At 40.8% G+C, this 22055-nt stretch overlaps 1 protein-coding gene across 1 annotated transcript in view; it reads right to left on the bottom strand.

Moving 5' to 3' along the window:
• The window catches only part of grm5b (glutamate receptor, metabotropic 5b), a 524660-nt gene that overhangs the window by 145740 nt on the left and 356865 nt on the right, over positions 1–22055 (bottom strand). The window contains exons 3-5 of the mRNA XM_072264355.1: positions 21509–21744; positions 3575–3821; positions 1147–1315 (exon numbers count right to left, since the gene is read on the bottom strand). Coding sequence (XP_072120456.1) covers positions 1147–1315; positions 3575–3821; positions 21509–21744 — 652 coding nt within the window. The remainder of the gene's footprint in view (positions 1–1146; positions 1316–3574; positions 3822–21508; positions 21745–22055) is intronic.

The raw sequence follows: 22055 nt of genomic DNA on the forward strand, positions 1-22055 counted from the left end.
GATCTAGACTGCCTGCAGCAGCAGATTTTTGAAATGACAGGGCAGATAACACTAATGCTGTTTCTGCAAAATCCTCCAAATATACCAACAAATATTCAAACCAACATCTGTAAGTTCACACCGATCAACACCCCTTTTACTGAGACTTGGTTCTGATGAACACATCATTCACAAGCCCAGCACCAGATTCCTGAAACCATGTGTTTTTCCAAGCTCAGGCAGAGCAAAAGGTCAACAGGTAGAATGAGGAAATATCAAGCAATGTTCTCAAGATCTGTTTGTTGGAAGCAAAATCCTGATTTACTCCTCAGAATCCCTGATTTGAGATAAATTAAAATAGAGAATTGCATTTGGGATGGTGCAGACACCCTCGAGAGAATTTGGCAGAGCACATGGAAGCCCAGTATCATGGATGTGGGTCCCACATTGGTCTTGGTAGGTACCTCTGAACTCACAGAACTGATGTGGAAGCATCCTCAGCCCTAAAGAATCATCTTCAAAGTTTGTGGAAATTCTTCTGTTTGTCAGTGTGTTGGACAATAAAATGAGCAGCCAGGAATATCAACTTGGCCTAAACAAATTACTTTACAGAATAAGAGAATTGAAGTCCAGATTATGACTAAATTTGACTGATAACTTTTCTTGCTTAATGACCATTTATTAGTCTGATCAGCTCATTAGACTTCTCAACTTCTGTTGTATCGTGAATGAAAATCAGAAAAGCTGCAGATGCCAAAAGTCTGAAATAAAACCAGAAAATGCTGAAAACGGCACATTAGGCAACATTGGTGGAATGAGGAAAAGAGTTTAAGAGTCCTTAGTCAAAGGGTCCTTAGGTTGAAATGTTAACTCTATTGATCTTTCCATCAATGGTGCCCGAACTGCTGATGTTTCAAGCAATTTCTGTCTTTACGTCAATAACTTCCCTGATTATACAAGTGTGATCATTTTGAAGTCACAGGCCTCCGTGATTTTCATACATCTGCAAGACACCCATCAGCTTTCAGTCACATGTTTAAAAATGTGTAATGTAGCCATCTAACTAGAACAAGATGATAAATGAAAACAAGGTTACTGGGTGAAAATTGATGCTCTGAGTAACAAAATGATTTTGTGTATTTCATGATATGAATACAACCTACTCACCTTTATTTCAGCTTTGGCACACGGGTCACTGCAGACAGACTGGACAACAATATCTTTACTGGCCCAAATTTTAGCATCATCCATTTTCAGCTCCCCATTGTCCCAACTTCCAACGTTAATATAGTCAAAAGTGCCTTTTCTCAGCTTTTTAAAGTTCATGATTTCATACCTAAATGCAAGAAAATTTGTTAGACAAGTACTAAGAATCCTAGATTTAGGATAGAGAGCTAAGGTGCTGAAAGAAATGAAAATTTTAGATGCTACCTGAACTGGAAGTACTACAGGATGAACTTCAAAAAATGCAGAAACGTTGAAGACAAAATAGACAAAATTGCAGAAAAATAATACTGACTCCTTCTTAATAGTGACAATTTACGGAAGTTAGCAGGTACATTCATTTCTGGGGGAAAACAGATAAACAACATGAACACATCTTGTACTTTATGCCTGTGAATTATGAGGTGCCTCCCATTGAGAACCTGTTGCTGTTTTTCACTCAGACATCAGTCATCCTTCTTCAGTGAGGAGCAGAGCGTAAGTGGCCATCATTGGGTACTGAGGACATATGGGATAACTTCTCTCCCTCTCACACTTGGGATGGGGTAAATCTCCCAAACTCAAGCTAATTCAGCCAAGTCCCAGTCCATGTTCAAGTCCAAACAGCCTCAAGGCCTGCTTCCCCTCCACAGGCTGAGCTGGCATCCCAAAACTGAAGGCAGTCCTCTGTGCTTCCCCTGACTTACCCCATTTTTTGCCTTCTCTAATGGTCACTGACCCAGGTAACTGGGTGCGAATTTCCCTCATGTCATCACCCCTGAACCTCTCTGTTCCAAGGTCTAAAAGAGTGAAAGTCAATGTGTGTAAATAAAAAGTCAATGTGTGAAGGAGTGAGCTGGGTACACTCTGCACTACAGCTCAGACAAAAACTTGCAGCAGAAGACTAATACTGTGGACCCTACGATTTCCCTAATATGTCATTTTGGGTAGGGGCTCAGATAGCCCTTGTGGCTATGGGGATCAGGGGGTATGGAGGGAAGGCTGGGGCGGGGTTCTGAGTTGGATGATCAGCCATGATCATAATAAATGGTCGTGCAGGCTCGAAGGGCCAAATGGCCTACTCCTGCACCTATTTTCTATGTTTCTATGTTTCTATAGTCCCAAATTAGAAAGGAGAAGCCCAAGAAGGACTGTGAGTAATGCAAAAGCAGGCTTAGAGAGCTGGTATGTACCATAGCAAGTATGGTGAGTAATACTGGTAAGCTATGAGCGCAAATAATATGTGAGAACATGAAAAAAGAACATTACCAGAAACTGGCAAGCACCTGGGGAATTTACTGTTCACAGGTACAAAACAATGGGAAAAGATAGGAAAGGGGAAAAGAGAAGTGAGTTGGCTCGCTGTGCTGATTAGGAAAGACGTCATTTGAGGAGATCCCTGAAGAATTATGGATAGAATCCATTGTGTTAGGGAAGTGAAAAATATATGCTTGGATCAATAGTGTTTTCGACAGGCATCCAAAGGGGGAATTATGGAAGTAAATCTGAAGAGAGAATTTTCAGAGATGTTTCTGAAATACGGAGTAGTGATACTGTGGGCTTTGGATTACCCAAAATATTGAATGGGATAATATTAGAGCAAAAAGATAGGTGGGAGTAGGAAGATGGTAGGGTTGTGGGGGGGAAGGCTGGTGGGTGAAAGCCTTCAACAGCATGTTCAGGAAGCTTAATTATGAAGGAAATATTGTTGTAAAATCATGTCAGTTAAATGGACCAAATGCCTGCCAGAGAACACTTAGGAAACAGACTATTTAATGATAAAGTGGGTAGATTCGCACTCAAAACTTGATAGAGTAATGAGATAATGAGTGATATTTTAGGAGGTAATACTGTATCTTAGGTGCAGATTGAGAGTATTCCATGAGAGGGAAAGATGAGAGGGAAAGGGGCTTTGTAGAGTTGAAGAATTTGTTAAGATGAAAGAAAGGGTGCCTGATGCACATCATGTAAATTCCTCTGGTAAGAAGCAGACTAAGTGAAGAGAAAGCAGAACTGGCAAAGCAAACCCATGAGAATCAAATGCTGATTGGCATGAAAAGAAATTTGACAATCCACCACTGACATAACTTAATGGATTTAATAGTGATGGCTTATACAAAATTGAAAGCCCCTGTATCAAACAGCATAATGTAGCAGACTGTAAAAGAATAAAATATCAATTACAGAAATCAATGGAATTAAGAAGTAGATGTTGACTGATGTGATAGTTTATGACATTCTTCACGCAGTTTGCCCATTTTTACCTCTTATTCAGATTGGCCAATTTCTATCTTTATGAAATTTCAAGATTGATGACAAAATCTTAAAGTAAAACATTTAGTAATAATCACAAATGATCCACTTAAATGGAAAACTTTGCATAAAAATGTACCTTCCTGGTGAATCTCCATTCTCATCAAAAGAGATGTAATCTCCAGATACCCCGGTAAAGTTGATTTTCATGAGAAATTCTAGTAGTATTCTCCCATCAACAGGTTTCATTGCTTCACACAGCCCATTAACCCCTGGGCATAGGCTTTGCTGCATGTTGTGTAGAGCATGGGCCATGGAATAAATCGCATTTATCACAAATCCCATTTTGGTGTCTTGGACGTACTGCTCTTGTAATGACTCTGTTCCTGGTATCACAGAGAATACAAAAAGATCTATGTTAGATATTGGATCTCAAACTGCTTCATCATTAAACCAGGGATCACCATGAAGTTACTATATAATACTTTGAGCTTAAGATAAACAGAAACTGAACTGAGATTCCTTTGGATATTATCTATTGGCACATTGCCATCGGATTTCTACTGTGTGTTTCAACCGCTTTGTAGTCTCTACTGATCTGAGATCATCATATTCACTCCTCTTGTGAATTACCTTGTGGCACTGACTATGTTCTCCACTCCTCTTACATTGTTTTAATATGGATTTCCCATGTACTTTGCATCATCATAAATGAGTATTTCAGTTTATACTGTTGCAGTTATATTGAAAACTGTTTTAGGATTCTTCTCCACCATGCACTGTATCAGAACTACTCAAAATGTTTCTGTTTGTAAAATTATCATTTTCCTCACTGTTTCTAATCCTTCATTTTACCCACACCTTGTGAAGTGCTCTGAGATAATTGTGCATACAGACTAGTTAAAAATGTTCTATGTCTGCATTAATTATGTTACAATCTATAAAACAAGAAAATTGCTGCAAGTGCTTTGGAGGTCAAAAATATTTATAAGAGGTAATTTAGTATAACCGGAGATCTACTTTTATCTGCAGAATTCATTAAGTTTTTGTAACAGAGCAAAACTTACTTGATTCATACATATCACTGATGATTACATTTCTTAAGAGAACTAAAATTTTGCAGGAAGGTAGTCTCAGGCACAGTCAATGTTAACTTTGTGAAATGAAAATCATATGCCATTGTGATCCATGTAACCTTATCAATGAATGCTGTTTAGTCTGGCAATGTCTGCTTTGTTAAACTGAAACTATTATTTATATATAAGCAGTTTCTCTGCACTCAGCTTGTGACAAAAGAATTATTTGACCTGATAGTAAATTGGTTTCAATGCATTGTCAGTAGTTCAAAGTGAAGAAAACTGTCTCTTGTTTAAGTTAATTGCAAGATGTGGGTGTCATTAGCAAGTCAAGCATTTATCACTCATCCCAATTACTCTTGAACCAAATCATTTACCAGTCCTTTGCAGAGAGCAGTTGAAAATCAACCATAAGCCAGACCAGATAAGGACAGATTTCCTTTTCTGAAGGATATTGGGAAGCCAGATTTTTCTTACAATATTCTAGTTGTTTCACAATCTTCACTACTGATTACCAATTTTCATTCTAGATTTATTTATGTAATTGAAGTCAAACTCACGTATTCAAACCAGCAGTTTTGATATTAGTAGGGCACTGAAGCTGGGGGAAGGGAAGGTAGGAGGCTTAAGTCTGAAGTCTTTAAGAAAATGGGCACAGTGTCAGGCTTATAGAAATCCCCTTTCAATGACAATAGACCTGGCACAAGAATTGTGCAGCACTGCTTCTGCATGGATAGCCATACATGTGTGGCCTAAACTGACGGGAGAGATGTTCAGCCCATATTACATGCCAATGGACACCATTGTGTGCATCCATGCTCCTCAATGTCAGGTTTAGAGAGGACCTGATAGGAAAATAGCAATTTCACTATTGTGCTTCAGCAGTTCATTTCTCTTGAAATTGACCATGGAAGTGATCAGAGTTCAGCTTATAGTACAAGAGTTTGCACAGCCACATTTTATGTTCACTTTGATGGTACTTGCACATGCCATAGTTCAATGTGTAACAATAACATCTCTTCTATTCATTGCTGTGGAAGTAGTTTAAAAGAAAATTGCATCAGTCTCTATATAATTCAACTGAATTGAAATGTCAATGATGATTCTATTAGTTGTGCTTAGCATTTACAACATTTCTATTCAAACATCTCAAAGTGATCTGGGAAAAAATTGGACAGTATGAGTAATACAATTACTTGGAAAATTTCTTTCTTTTGATACAATGATAAATGTTCCATACTTTATCATCCCTTCCACAAGACATTGTTGCATCTGGCATCTAACGAGCATGTTTTGAATCCATATTAATTAATGTGATTTCCATTCTTGCAGTTATTGGGCTTGAATGACAGATCAAATGTGACAAATTGAACTATACACCCGCATATCAGCCAACACACATTCTCTGTCTCTTTGTTTCTGCCTCTGTCTCTCTCTCTCTCTGTCTCTTCCCCCCCCTCTCTACCTCTCTCTCTCCCTCTCCTAATGAATTCTTGATTTGAGCTACATCCCCAATACAAAGTTTCAAGTTCAAAGTGAATCCTTTGGTTTCATTACAGCAAGATTCAGAATCAGAATCCCAGGTTTATTATCCTTGACATTTTTTGGCAGCAGTACAGTACAAAACATAAAAAAACTGTAAGTTATGATAAATAAATAGATAGATAGTGCAAAAGAGGTCAGCAAAATAGTGTTCTGGGGTTTGTGGCCATTCAGAAATCTTCTGGCAGAGGGGAAGAAGCTGTTCCTAAAATGCTGCTGGATGCTGGTCTGTTTATTTGTTGATTGTGAGTATATGAGTTTATTGTCATATACTCTAGGGAGCAAAGGAATTCCTTCCTTGCATGAAGCTCACAGAATGAATGGGATACTTAGCAATAATACATACAATGATAAAACAATAGAATAATGTGATGATTGCCATCCAATCTGAAGTAGTGCACAAAGAAATGCTAAAATGACAATAATGGAATAACTGAGAGGGTAGAATTAGAAGTCCGAGAAAGTGTCAGCACTACTGGGAACGGGGTGTGAGAGAGGTGATTGGTTCAGAAGTCTGACAATAGCGAGGAAAAAGCTACTCTTCATTCTGGACAACATGTCTTTCAAACTTCTTCATCTTGTCCCTGAAGCTAGAAGAGAGAAAATGCCAGGCATCCTTAACTATACTGTTAGCCTTCCTGAAGCAATGTACCATGAAGATGGACTGGATGGAAGGAAATCAGGGTAGTTTCTACAGTGTATCTGTAGCAGGTTGAAAGAATCCTCATGTACAAGCCAGATATCCTCAGATACACTTATTAATAACTGCACTAGTGTGATGGGAACTGGTGAGGTTGCTGGTGATACAGATGCCAAGGCAATTGATGTTGATAGGGTTGTATACAGCCACCCTACCCCACCTCCATAGATTAACAACCAACTCCTTTTGCCTGGCAGATGTTAAGAGTTAGATTGTTACATTTGCACAAGGTTTGCAATCCCTTTCTTGTACTGTGTCTCATCATTTTGGTTATGCAACTAATGAAAGTGGTATCATCAGTGAACTTAAAGTTGTATCATCAGTGAACTTAAAGCTCATGCTCTACCTGGTCACACAGTTTTGGCTATACAGAGAGTGGAGCAGTGGACTGAACACCAGCATTGGATGGAATAGTATAACCAGTTCTGTGTTCACAACGCAGGGTGAAGGCTGAGGTCCCTGAGCTTCTTTTCAAGCCTGGAGAGAATTATGGTGCTGGATGCTGAACTGTAGTCCAAGACAGCATTCTCACATAAGCATCCCTCTTCTCCAGGTGTGTAGAACTGTAGCTATTGCATCATCTCTCCATTGGTTGAAAAAAGTTGTTTATCAATAAAATGTTTACAATAATTTACCAATTAACCTACCAACCGGTAGGTCTTTGGACTGTGGGAGGAAACTGGAGCACCTGGATGAAACAAGCGGTCATGGGGAGAACGTACAAACTCCTTACAGGAAGTGGCATGAATCGAATGCAGGTCACCTGTACTGTAAGGAGTCATGCTAACTACTATGCTACAGTGTCACAAGCATTGTTATAGCTGATGAAGACCATGAAGCTGGCAATCACTTCGATAGACTTCAGACTTCAATCTCCCAACTGTAAAATCAAACAAATCTGAAATAATTTGCTGTAATGTGGTAGAAGAGAAGCTCTAGTGACAATGCAAAACAAGGCTTGAAATTGTTAAATACATATCGTGAGGAATACATTACTGAAGAAAACTCAGCAGGCTCCCAAGGAATTGATGTTATCAAATTGAAATTAAATTCTATAATGCAAAGTCCCTGGGTGTCTAATGAGGGAAAAAAAACCCTTGCTTACTTACATTGAAAGCAAGAATTCAAAAATAATGGACCATGTCTAAGAAATAAGATTTAAATACTTATATGCAATGTGATGTGACAAATTTGGGGGTAATAGTCAATATTTTAGGAGTAAATTTTGTGCAACTCAAAATGTGCATCTCAGGCTATCAGAGAAAGGGCCAGACCAAAATTGAACAAGGCTATTTTCAATGTTCTCTATCAGCTGCTTAAACAAGGGGTGGGACTTTAAAAAATGTAAATGAAGGGAAGCACTTATTTGCCCCCTTCATTAAAATTAATATTGTATTAGGCAATGTAGCAGTCAGGTCTCTAGATCTCTGTGGTCTCAGCAATACCTGCAAACATAGAATAAACTGTCCTTTGCTGAACACCAAACTAACTACTGTGTGAACACCCACTGCTCTCCCTAATATGATATCCCATAATACTGTTAATCTAAGAAAGGTTTACACTTTCTAACCATTGTCTGACTAAAATGTGTCTGCTGAATTTCTTATTGAATATATTAAATATCCAGTGAGGGTGCTGTGATCAGCAAGAACTAAGGAAGAACCTGCCATCCAACAATTATATTTTGCAACCAAATACGAATTGGTTGCAGTGCTAATTTACCACTTGGCCGCTTTTATTTTGCCAGTTAACTTCCTCTAGGCAGAAAGAGAAGAGCAGTCCTTTAGAGAGGGCACTCTTGCTCCATCAGATATGTCCAAGCACCAGCAAAGAAATTTTTGCACTGTGAGGCATATCTGGTATTTTCAATATTTCTACAGCACATGACTCACAAAGCACAAAACAGCAGAAACGGCCTCTGATGCTAAAGGCTCCAGGAAACAGCCTACAATAGATAAGCCTAATCAAACTCTGGTGTAAAGGTCAGAGATATAGAATTTATGAACAAGATTATCTGCAATCTAGTATAGAATGATTGCGCTATGGAAATGGAATCCGATTTTATTTCTAGCCATGAGAATGTATGTGGACCAATGCAACTCATGAACCCAGCCCTGCCTAAGAGATGGAAGTAGAAATTTGCTAGACTGTAAATTACGGAAGCCTTTACCTGCCCCACTACATCATATTCTAATCATAAGTTTCTCAAGAACCACATGGTTCCCCACCCCTAATGCTACAATTGTTGGCAGGCACTTTGTAAGACAGTTCTTGCGGAGAAAAAACCTAATTATGCCTTAAGCTTTCCAACAAGGGTGATTATCAATGTTTGGCTGGACAGAGAAGCTTTCTGTACTGGTTCTAGTCTTGCAGTCTATGTTGACTTGAATATTATGAAGAGTGTTTTTGCAGTTGAGTTTAATTTGAGAATGAGAGCATTCTGGGATAGGTTGGGCATAGGTTTCACTGTACGGGAATCAAATTGAAGAAAACCATTAATGAAGATTTTGCATTCAAGAAGCCATAGTCTGTTTTGTGTTCATTGTTTTGCAGTCATGCAGCATAAAAACAGGCACTTTGATAAACCATGCCATGCTGACCAAAAAGTACCTATCTACACTAATCCCATTTACTAACTCTTGGACCATAGCTTTCTATGCCTTGGTGAATCAAGTGCTTGTCTACATACTTCTTCAGCACTGTGCGAGCTTGTGCCTCTACTATCCACTCCTACAAGCTGTTTCGGATTCCACCCACCTTCTGGATGAAAGAGTCCACTCTAAAGATCCTCTCAAATTCCCTGGAAATCTCTCTACTGCAGGGAAAACTTACCCATTATGTATGCCCCTGATCATTCTGCATCTTTTTATCTTCTATTCCAACTTTCTCTGCTGCATAAAAACAAATCAAGCCTTTCCGGTGTCTCCACATTGCTGAAACATTGCTTCTCTGGCAATATCCTGGCGAGCCTCTTTTGTATTCTCCCCATTTCAATCACATCATTGTGGCATCTAGAACTGTACACTTCCTGAATTATCCAACTTCTATGTCCCTCTCCTTACTAGATACAGATGAGAAGTATTCATTTCAGACTTAACCTATGTTCTGTGACTCCAAGCATGTTTTGTCAATTTGGTCTCCACTTGCCCCTCCTCTTTCCTTATTTACCCTCATGTCAATATACTATAAAATACTCTCAGGTAAGTACAAAATCATAAAACATACTAATATTTCATACCTCCTCTTTGCCACCCAATTTCATTTTTTAAATACTCCCCAGTACTTTCTAAACTCCTTGGGGCCTCTGTCAGGAAATCAGGAACTAATTTATGTGATGCACTGCTGCTCATCACACACTCACTGCATGATAATCAAGTGCCTTGCAATTCATGAAGGCACTGTAGTCATGTGAAGGGGACTGCAAGGTGATGTAGGTAAATGATTCTCCTGTATCAGTCACCTGCAGGTATATTTTGTGACAGATGACAAGGAGCCTAAAGCTAAGAAGCCACATTGACCTTGACTGAGCCATGCAGTGCATCAGTATGGTGTCACCGCAGTTCTTGAATCACAGTGCACAATGCTATCCATCTTGGTCACAGCCTACCTAAAGCATGTTAATTAACTCCATTGAAATAATTAGGCTTCCTGGAAGAAACCTTCTTCTTTAGAGATTCCTTTACAATGCAGATTATTTTACTCAATTCTCCAGTTGTTCGGGGCACTTGCCCCTCCTTCTCCATGTGGAGATATCAAAGATTTGTTAATGAAGAAATCAGAAGCATCTAAAGCATGGAAACAGCCTAAAATGTTCCGAAGAAACTGCAAGGGTTTTCAAATAATAGAAAAGTATAATATCAATTTACAGCTTTCATATAAATTAGAAGCCATTTGTTTTTTGGATTTAAATTTCATGAAGTAGTAAATGCAGCAATACTAAGATATTGTAGTCCCCGGATTATCAATTGCAGAGACTTGAATTTTCCAAAGAGAGGACCAGCCACCGGTCAGTTAGAACAAGGAGAGTTAGGAACCTACCAGGCCTCAGGCCATCAATGCCTTGAGAGGACTCTGCAAGGTAGGTAGGCATGAGCAGCAACATGGAGAAAGGGGAGAACATTGTGGAGTGCAAGCAGGAGGAGACTGGATATTGAGAAGAAGCAGAGGGATTTCAGAAGCAGAATCAAGTTTTAGCAGTGGCTTATGTGACATGAAGTTTGTTTTGTGGCCGCAATATAATGCAAAGACAAAATTGCTATAAATTACAGAATAAAACAATAATGCTAAAAAGGAGGAATAATGAGGTAGTGCTCATGAGTTTAGGGCAGAGGGGAAGAAGCTGCTTCTGAAGAGTTTAGTGTGAGTCTTCAGGCTCCTGTACCTCCTCCCTAACAGTAGAAATAAAAGAGAGGGCATGTCCAGATGGTGAGGATATTTAATGAAGGATGATGCCTTCTTGAGGCATCATGTCTTGTTGATGTCCTCAGTGGTAGGGAGGGTTGTGCTGGTGATGGAGTTGGCTGAGTCCACAACCCTTTGGACTCCCTTGCAATCCTTATCAGGCTGTGATACAACCAATCAAAATCCTCTGCATCAGACATCTATAGTAATTTCGAAGAGTCTTTCGTGACATACCAAATCCCCTCAAATTCCTAATGAAGTAGAGTCTCAAGCGTCCCCTTATCATGATTGCATTAATGTGTTGGGCCGGGACAGTATCTCAGAGATGTTGATGCCCAGGTTCTTAAAGCAGCTCACCCTTTCCATGAATGACCCCTCAATGAGGACGGTTATGTGTTCCCTGACTTCCCCTTCCTGAAGTCCACAATCAATCAATTCTTTAGTTCTTGCTGATGTTGCATGTGAGGCTGTTCTGACAGCACTCAACCAGCAGATCTATCTCACTCCTGTATATCTCCCTTGTTCCCATCTGGTGTGCGGGAGGAAGGACAGAATGGTGTGGAGTGCATGAGGAGAAGGTGAAGGCAGGCTGTGTAGTGGAGAAGAGGGAGACAGGGTGGAGGGTGGAAGTAAGCAGAGCAACAGAGAGCAGAGGGAAAAATCGCTGTTTACCTAATGGCGATGGGGTAAATATTTATCACAGCTAAATATTTAACTTATTTTAGAATAGGACAAATATCTGCCCATTTAGATGTTTTAGTGTTGTTTGGGTTATTTTTGATTGCAAAATTATTTCCTTCCTGCCTATCTTTTCCTTTCCCTGAGGTACTACATATGCCCTGAGATACTTCAGTGCTCTAATTTAGTTCAGAGTCAGCATAAGAACAATCTTTCCTTTGCCTTGGGATATAATTGGTTTAAGAAAGCCATTGGAAAGTAATGGAAAGCATTTGATTTCTTTCACCTTTATTTTAGATTCTGTCATTTACCTGGACATTACAAGCAACTTATAGACCATAAGACCATAAGATATAGGAGTAGAAGTAGGCCATTTGGCCCACTGAGTCTGCTCTGCCATTCAATCATGGGCTGATCCAATTCTTCCAGTTATCCCCACTCTCCTGCTTTCACTCCATACCCTTTGATGCCCTGGCTAATCAAGAACCTTTCTATCTCTGCCTTAAATTCACCCAATGACTTGACATCCACAGCCGCTTTTGGCAACAAATTCCACAGATTTACCACCGTCTGACTAAAGTAATTTCTCTGCATCTCAGTTCTAAAAGGTTGTCCTTCAATCCTGAGGTCCTGCCTTCTTGTCCTAGAATCCCCTACTATGGGAAATAGCTTTGCAATATCTAATCCGTTCAGGCCTTTTAACACTCGGAATGTTTCTATGAAATCCCCCCTCATTCTCCTGAACTCCAGGGAATACAACCCAAGTGCTGCCAGACGTTCCTCATAAGGTAACCCTTTCGTTCCTGGAATCATTCTCGTGAATCTTCTCTGAATCCTCTCCAATGTCAGTATATCATTTCTAAAATAAGGAGTCCAAAACTGCACACAATACTCCAAGTGTGGTCTTATGAGTGCCTTATAGAGCAGGGGTCCCCAACCCTTTTTGCATTGCGGACTGGTTTAATATTGACAATATTCTTTCGGACCGGCGGACGGGGGGCGGGGGGGGAGGGGGAGGGGGGGAGGGTTGCTAACGGACAAGAGTAGCAGTCAAATACGCTGTTCACACCGAGAAAGACTACAATGACCATGACGCCTTGCGCGGGCACCAGTGCGCATGCGTGTACCTCCCGATTTTTTTCCACAAATCCTTTTTGGCGATTCTGTACGGGGGAAGGGGGGGGGCGGTTGTTAATCACGACCGGAATATAAGTGATAAGTGGCTAATGCACTCAATTTCGTTTCTAAAAAGGTTTATCTAACAAATTTAATATTAAACACACAGCACATATTTTCCTCGCATGAATATAGCGAGAAGTCAATTATCAGGAGAGGACAGGGGAGCTTGAAGTAAGTATTGAACAAACTTCCAGTAGAAGTGGTGGAGGCAGGTTCGATATTACCATTTAAAGAAAAAATGGATAGGTATATGGACAGGAAAGGAATGGAGGGTTATGGGCTGAGTGCAGGTCAGCGGGACTAGTTGAGAGTAGCGTTCGGCACAGACTAGAAGGGCAGAGGTGGCCAGTTTCCGTGCTGTAATTGTTATATGGTTATATAAGTCAATATGCATCATAGTAACATTTGGATATTAAACACACAGCACATATTTTCCCTGTATGAACATATAAAATCATTGCAACACACCAATATCACTGTTTCCCTGCAAGGAGACGGTCCTATCGAGGGGTGGTCGGAGACAGCGATACTCCAAGGGGGTTCCTTATGTCCAGTCTATTCCACGATTTAGTTTTCTGTATTCATTGCAGAGATACGTTGGAAATGGAAACAACATTTTCAGTGCTTTCGTGGCTATCTCAGGATATTTAGCCTTGACTTTGATCCAGAATACCGGCAGAGATGCTATGTCAAACATACTTTTGAGCCCGCCGTCATTTGCAAGGTCGAGGATTTGATCTCCTTCCCGCGCTGACATGGATGATGCGCGGGTAATGACCTCGCATACGTTCAGGCTCAACAGTGGACGTGACAGGGAATGAGGAAGGGTGCAGCTGACTCGTATCGTTTCCTCACGGCCCGGTGGCACGTGCTCTGCGGCCCGGTGGTTGGGGACCGCTGTTTAGAGCCTCAACATCACATCTCTGCTCTTATATTCTACACCTCTAGAAATGAATGCCAACATTGCATTTGCCTTCTTCACAACAGACTCAACCTGGAGGTTAACCTTTCAGGTATCTTGCACAAGGACTCCCAAGTTCCTTGGCATATCTGCATTTTGAATTCTCTCCCCATCCAAATAATAGTCTGCCTGTTTATTTCTTCCACCAAAGTGCACGATCATACACTTTCCCACATTGTATTTCATTTACCACTTCTTTGCCCATTGCCCTAAGCTATTTAAGTCTCTCTGCAGGCTCTCTGTTTTCCTCAACACTACCTGCTCCTCCACTTATCTTTGTATCATTGGCAAATTTAGCCACAAATCTATTAATATCATAGTCCAAATCATTGACATGCATCGTAAAAAGCAGTGGTCCAAACATCAACCCCTCTGGGACTCCACTGGTAACTGGCAGCCAGCCAGAATAGGATCCCTTTATTCCCACTCTGTTTTCTGCTGACCAGCCAATGCTCCACCCACACTAGTAGCTTCCCTGCAATTCCATGGGCTCTTATCTTGTTAAGCAGCCTCATGAGCGGCACCTTGTCAAAGGCCTTCTGAAAATCCAAGTATACCACATCTACTGCATATCCTTTGTCTACCCTGCTTGTAATTTCCTCAAAGAATTGCAGTAGGTTAGTCAGGCAGGATTTTCCTTTTAGGAAACCATGACAGGAAACCTATCTTGTCATGTACCTCCAGGTAATCTCATCCCTAACGATCGATTCCAACAACTTCCCAACCACTGATGTCAGGTTAGCAGGTCTATAGTTTCCTTTCTGCTGCCTCCCACCCTTCTTAAATAGCGGAGTAACATTTGCAATTTTACAGTCATCCGGTACAATGCTAGAATCTATCAATTCTTGAAAGATCATTGTTAATGCCTCCACAATCTCTCCAGCTACTTCCTTCAGAACTCAAGGATGCATTCCATCAAGTCCAGGAGATTTATCTACCCTCAGACCATTAAGCCTACTGAGCACCTTCTCAGTCGTAATATTCACTGCACAAACTTCACTTCCCTGACACTCTTGAATGTCCGGTACACTGCAGACATCTCCCACTGTGAAGACTGGTGCAAAATATGCATTTAGTTCCTCTGCTATCTCTGCACCTCTCATTACAATATCTCCAGCTTCATTTTGTATTGGTCCTATATCTACCCTCGACTCTCTTTTACCCTTTATATGCTTAAAAGAGGTTTTAGTATCTTCTTTGATATTAGTCACCAGCTTCCTCTCATAATTCATCTTTTCCTCCCAAGTGACCTTCATTGTTTCCTTCTGCAAGTTTTTAAAGACTCCCCAATCCTCTATCTTCCCACTAGCTCTGGCTTCCTTGTATGTCCTCTCCTTTGCTTTTACAAAAATTGTAGGCAATAACTAGCCGACCAACCCACACATATTCAGGACTGAGAAGAAACCCAAGCACCAGAGGAAACCCATGTGGTCCCAGAGAACAAATGTAAGCTCTACACAAGAGGTTGTGCTGGAACCTGGGTCAATGGAGCTGTGAAACTGTAACTCTATTAGCTGTGCCACCGTCATAGGCACTGGGTATGAAAAAGCGATCTTTGATTCCCTTCTGCTGGATGTTGCTTCTGGTTCAGGTAATCCTGACACTACAACACCCAGGCAGGAGCTGAGCACAGGGTGAGGCTTATTTGATCTGCTCTCAACCTTTGTCAGCTCTGGTATGCATTTCCAATTACTCACCCCCGACTCCCACCTCTTCCCGAGGTGAATGATAGATTTTGCTGATGTTTAGACTTTAAGTTTTACTGTCAGGAACAGTGAAATAAAATATTAAATTCTGTTTCTGGAATCTCATTCTTCTACTTCCTCTGCTCTTACCCCACTCAAACTGCCACCACATGCCCAGCCTGTGCCTACGACCCCTCTCCTTCCCAGGGCCTCACTCATTGTGAGACCTCTGCTCCTGAGTGACACAGGGCTGCTAACCCAAAGACTGGGTGGTTTGCTGCTGCTGGAACCACAGAAAACAGATGGGGGATTGGCTAGTGAGTGGTGGCAAGGCCACTGACTCGGCTTCCATGAGCAACTCTGTCAGTGCGGTTACCATCCAGTGTGAGAACAAGGGTACCATCAACAGTTACAGCAGTTGATGCTGTTTTGTGGATCAGATAATCCAGTCAATTGCATTGGTTCTTTATTTAATGAAGAAAAGCTTGTTGGATTTTTGTCAATTTACTGCATGCTACTTTGACTTTGAGTCTGGCAGTTTGTCATTGCAATTGATAGCTTTCCAAAGCCACATGACAACGAATGCTGTCCATGAAGCAATAATGAGGGATCAGAGGACAGGGAACACCAAAAGCCTCAGAAATAGCAGCATTTACTTTGAACTTTGAACCTTGTATGTATACTCACGTATTTACCGCCTGCTGTGGCCTGGTGGATATGGTTTCTTAGTAGTTGTATAAGCAACCATGCCTCTCATCTTCTGCCCCTCAAATCATTCCAAAGCCTTGCAAAGACCTAACTGGATCATGCAATGATCTGCTCGTAATTGAACAGAAAAGTGAGACACAGAACATTGTTGGTCCAGGACTATGCTGCATGGTTTAATCAAGTGTCAATAACAGCTTGAGAAACGTAGATAGTGTATAATGAATGCAAAATTTAACATACCTGACTTGTTGAGATTTTCCAACATTTTCTGTTTTAGCTTGAATGGTAAAAGTGAATTTATGAAAGGGGAATCACATTGACTAGTTAACTGATGTTCTTTGAGGATGAAGCCAGCAGAATAGATGAGGAGGAAACCAAAGGACGTGATGTATTTAGATACTCAGATAGCAGGAGATCGGTCAACAACTTTAGAGCATATGGAATTGAATGCAGAATATTGACATGGACTGATAACTAGTTATTTAGTATAAGGGAGAGAGCATTCTCAAGTTGGCATACTGAGAAAACTACAGTATTTGCAGGGATTGGGTCCCAGCTATGCAAAATCCACATGAATGTACAGGCCGACATTTTTGCAAGTTTACTAATGATGTTAAAGCACATGGAATTGTTGGGAGGAGGATGTAAAAAGGTGTCAGAGGGATACAAATGAGTCATGTGAATGGATGGGAACAAGGCAAATGGAACATAATGTGGAAAAATGTCAGGTCATTTACCTTGGTGCACAAAACAATAAAGTGAAGTATTTCATAAATGGTGACAAACTGGGAAATATTGCTGTTCAAAAGCAGCCTATGCAAGTCTCTCAAAGCTAACAAGCAGGTGTAGCAAACAATTAGGAAGACAGATGGTATGTTGTTCTTTATTACAAAAGGATGTGCGGGAAGGAGCAAAGATGTCTTACAGCAATTCTACAGAATCTTTATGAAGCCATATTTGGAATATCATGTACTCATCTGATCTTACCAAAAGATAAATAACTGACCAACATAAGGTCCTATTCTTAAGTATTACATTTTCTATTTCATCAGAGAAACCTAGTGAGTGTGCGCACAGATATTGAGATTTGTGTGACTTGCATTTTTTTGTTTTTAACTGAGCCAATAAATGTAATTGTTGGTTAATATAGATAATCTAAATTTTCTTCATTCTTAATCAACTATTGTTGTTGAGGATGAATACCTGCAACAGTAGATGATGTTGTTTTCTGCATTGTTTTACTCTCACCTTCCCAATTTGGCATGCGGCCCAAGGTTACTCCAGATCTGTGTAGTGAATGTGATAGGTGTCATTCCACTTGTAATTTAGATTGTTATTTGCACTGGGCTGCAGAGGCAGAAGAACCTGACTTTGGACTTTTTTGATTTTGGTTTCAGCAGCATAATATTCAATCATCCCGGTTCGTACAGTTGTTAATGTGCACTTGATCTAGGTGAAGGCCCTTGTTTGGCTATCACTAGTCCAATGGTCTGGACAAAGATACACAAAGTGGTCACTTTATTAGATACACCTGTACACCTGCTCCTTAATACAAATATTTAATCTGCCAATCATGTGGCAGAAACTAAGCACAAAAAAAGAAGGCGGACACAGTGAAGAGGTTCAGTTGTTGTTCAGATCAAATATCAGAATGGATAAGAACTGTGATCTAAAGTGACTTAGACCGTGGAATAATTGTTGTTGCCAGACATAGTGGTTTGATTATCTCAGAACCTGCTGATCTCCTGGGATTTTCACGTGCAACACTCCCTAGAGCTTATAGCAATGGTGCAAGAAAGAAAAAACATCCAATGAGTGCTAATTCCCTGGGAGAAAATGCTTTGCACATGAGAGAGGTGAGAGGAGAATAGCCAGACTCGTTCAACCTCACGGGAAGGCAACAGTAACTCACACATTACAACAGTGGTGCGCAGAGAAGCATCTCTGAACGCATAACACGTCAAACCTTGAAGTGGATGAACTACAGCAGCAGAAGACCATGTACATACACCCAATCATCACTTTATTCGGTACAAGAGATACCTAATAAGGTGACTACTGAGTGCATGTCTGTTTGGATGGAATAACTTTTCATTTCTTAAGAGGTCTTCTTTGTTCTAGTCTAGGAATACAATGAGAAGACATTCACCGATCAGTGGGAAATCTAGTTCCATGGTTGTCCAAGAATCATAACTTTTGAATTCGAATTTCAAATACTGAGGAGTTGCTCCCTACTGACTGATCATTTAGCATTAAGAGTGATTGAAGGGAACTCAAATTTGTCTAAAGACCATTGCATTAATTAACATTTTTCATGAATATATTTAGTTCAATCACAAAAACGGAATCCTTCAGCAGTAAATGATGAAGGAGATCTCCTGTCATTAGAACTCTTGAGATGAGAGCCCTTCAGATACTTATATGCATCTTACCAGGAATAACTTCATACCACATTTTTCTTGAGCAGGCAAAGGAATCTAATAACATTGCATGGATAATTTTTTTTAACAACACATATAAAATGCTAGAAGAACTCAGCAAGTCAGGCAGCATCAATGGAGCCAATTAAACAGTTTTCATTTTGAGCTGAGACTGTTCATCAGGACAGAAATGAAGGGAGCAGAATCCAGGATAAAAAGGTTGGGGAGAGGGGGAAGGGAGGGAAGAAATACCAAACTGACCGGAGTCCTGATGTTAGTCCTGACGAAGGGTCTCGGCCCGAAACGTCAACTGTACCTCTTCCTAGAGATGCTGCCTGGCCTGCTGTGTTCACCAGCAACCTTGATGGGTGATAGGTGAGGCCAGGTGAGGGGGAAGGTGGGTGGGTAAGGGAGGAGCAGGCTAATGTGGGAGGTGATAATTGGAAGAGGTAAAGGGTTGAAGGAGGAATCTGATAGAAGAGGACAGTGAACCATACACTACTACAATGAGGGCCAACACATATTTCAAGAACAACACATCATTTGCTGTCTGGGACATTGCAGCCTTCTGAATCCTACAACCTCAGGTAGCTTGATTTCTTGGTCTGTATTATTGTCCTCTAATTCTGGCCCAGCTTGTTTATTTTGTCCTTTTATTCTCACTTTTCTCTGGAAGGTGAAATCAGGAGAACATACAGCAGTCCTCATCAGCAGTGGAAAGGATTGAGCAATGTCAAGTATCTGGGTATCAACATCTTTAAAGATCTAGCCTGGGCCCAAAATATTGATGCAACTATGGACAAGGCATGTCAGTGGCTAAATTTCATTAGGAGTTTGAGGGGATTTGATATGTCACCAAAGATTCTGGTATATTTCTACAGATGTACCGTGGAGAGCATCACAGCCTGGTGTGGAAGCATGAACGTACAGGATCGGAAAAAGCTGCAGAAGTCTGTAAACTCAGCCAGCCCCATCATGGGCACCAGCCTTCCCAATGTCAAGAACACCTTCAAAAGGCAATGCCTTGAGAAGGCGGTATCCATCATCAAGGACTCTCACCATCCAGGACATGCCTTCTTCTCATCGAGGAGGTACAGGAGCCTGAAGATGTACACTCAACAGTTTAGGAACTGCTTTTTCTCCTTTGCCATCAGATTTCTGAATGGCCCATGAACCCATGAACACTATCTCACTATTTTGTTCTCTTTTTGCACTATTTATTTACATTGTTTATACATTCTTATCATAATTTACAGTTTTTTTAAATGTATTGCACTGTACTGCTGCTGCAAAACACACTTCATGACATTGAAATGTTGGTGATAATAAACCTGATTCTGATTCTGAAGTGGAGAACATGTTCAGTATTACTTGCCAGGGTTGGATATTCTTTTCTCTCTGTTGTTACTCTAACTGCTCTCATTCTCTCACTAATTACCTAGCCTTATTTACATTTTATCCCTATGATCACCCCAGTTTTACCTCATCAGAGAACCCCACTCGCAGTTGTGACGAGAATACACATAGATGTTAGCTGTCCTGTGAGATCAGCAGTTGGTCTGCCACCTGTCCTCAGAGGAAGGAGAGATAAGGAACAAAGAAGCAGCATCTGGAGATGTGTAATGAAGGGACGGGAGAGAGAGCTATCTGGAGCGGCTCCCCCTTTGAACCCTGAACTGTTTGAAGTGATGGACAGGCGATACCCCAGCAGGGGGATAAAAAGGGACAGGTTCGCTAAGGCAGGACACACACGACACCTGAGGTAACGAGACCCTGGAAGCGGTGCGTCTCTCACGAGTCGGTAGGAAGCACCGGACCTTAAACGCACAGGGTGGAAAGGTACGATCAGCGGGAAGCCGGTGTGTGTCCACCCTCGCTTGGGTGCCAGGTTCACTGCAGAGGATCGACCGCATCTGGAGGAGGGGTCACAGTCGGTGACCTCAGGTGATATCACAAAGGACCTGCCCGAAAGCTGCTTGTGAGCAATATTGCAGGTCTGTGAATGGAAGCCGTTTCTGAATGATCAGTCGTTCTCGTTCTCTCTCTCTCCTTCCCCCCACATTGTCCATTGCCCTGGCAACGATTACTGCGAACTGAACTATTAAATCGAACTGGACTTTTGTGTCACTTTGAAATTGGTCATTTACCCCTAGACAACGATAGAGCTTGATTGATGCTGTTATCTTAATTCTGTGCACATGTGTGTTTATCATTGCTGAACTGTTGCATTTATTATCCTTTCGATTACTGTGTTGCTTGTTTCTTTAATAAAACTTTCTTAGTTCTAGTAATCCAGACTCCAACTGAGTGATCCATTTCTGCTGGTTTGGCTACCCAGTTACGGGGTACCTAACACAGTGAAGCTTAATGAGCTCTTTTGCCTCCTTTTCTGTTCTCATAATGGATTTTCAACTTATAACATTGCCTCCATTTCACTTCCCAAAGAAACGCTGCTGAGCATTTCCAATATTTTCTGTTTTTTATTTGACATAAAATCTCACAAGATAAAATACCTCTATAGGATATGCAAGAGATATCCTTAATTACTTTTCATTTACCAGTACCTTAAGAAATATTCCATGATAGATGACAGGATAATAAAGGCATGCCTTTATTAAATTTTATTTAAGAGAATTTCTGCCATGAAACCCAACCAGATGGAACATTTTCACAATATAAATTGGTGAAAAGAGACTTGTAATAGTAGAGTAACATATCCTTACCATCACAGGTCCTGTTATATTCAGAATTTTCCTGCTGTAGGTTTTTCAGCCTGCACTGAAATCTATGTTGCCAAAACTCAGTGAACCATGGATTTTTAAAGTGGGTCTCTGGCCGCAGCTCAAGGTAGTAATCATCGAACCAGGCGACATCAGGAGATTGGAGTTTGATTGTTATACCTCCCACAGCTTCTCGCTGGTAGCCGTCTATCACATCATACCTATCTGCCCAGCCGTCACTGTAACACACAACAAATAAGTCAGTGCTAAAAAGGATATCATAATGTTCATTGATAAAGATACAACAATAAATATATCGCCATTATTCACAAGCATCTATGAAGCAGGGAGAGTTTAATGTTAGAAATAACATTTATAGAACAATCTAGGATGTACAGTACAGAAGCATTAATAGGTCAACTCTGGTGCTCATGCTTCAATCAGCCCTCTCCCATCTGGTAAACATTCATATTTATCCACCCTATCCCCATTCCCATTAACTGTGATTAGCCTTTCATCAGCGCCAAAGAGAGCCAGTTACCATACTGTA

The sequence above is a fragment of the Mobula birostris genome, chromosome 7 (genome assembly GCF_030028105.1).
Source record: "Mobula birostris isolate sMobBir1 chromosome 7, sMobBir1.hap1, whole genome shotgun sequence".
NCBI classification, from domain to species: Eukaryota; Metazoa; Chordata; class Chondrichthyes; order Myliobatiformes; family Myliobatidae; genus Mobula; species Mobula birostris.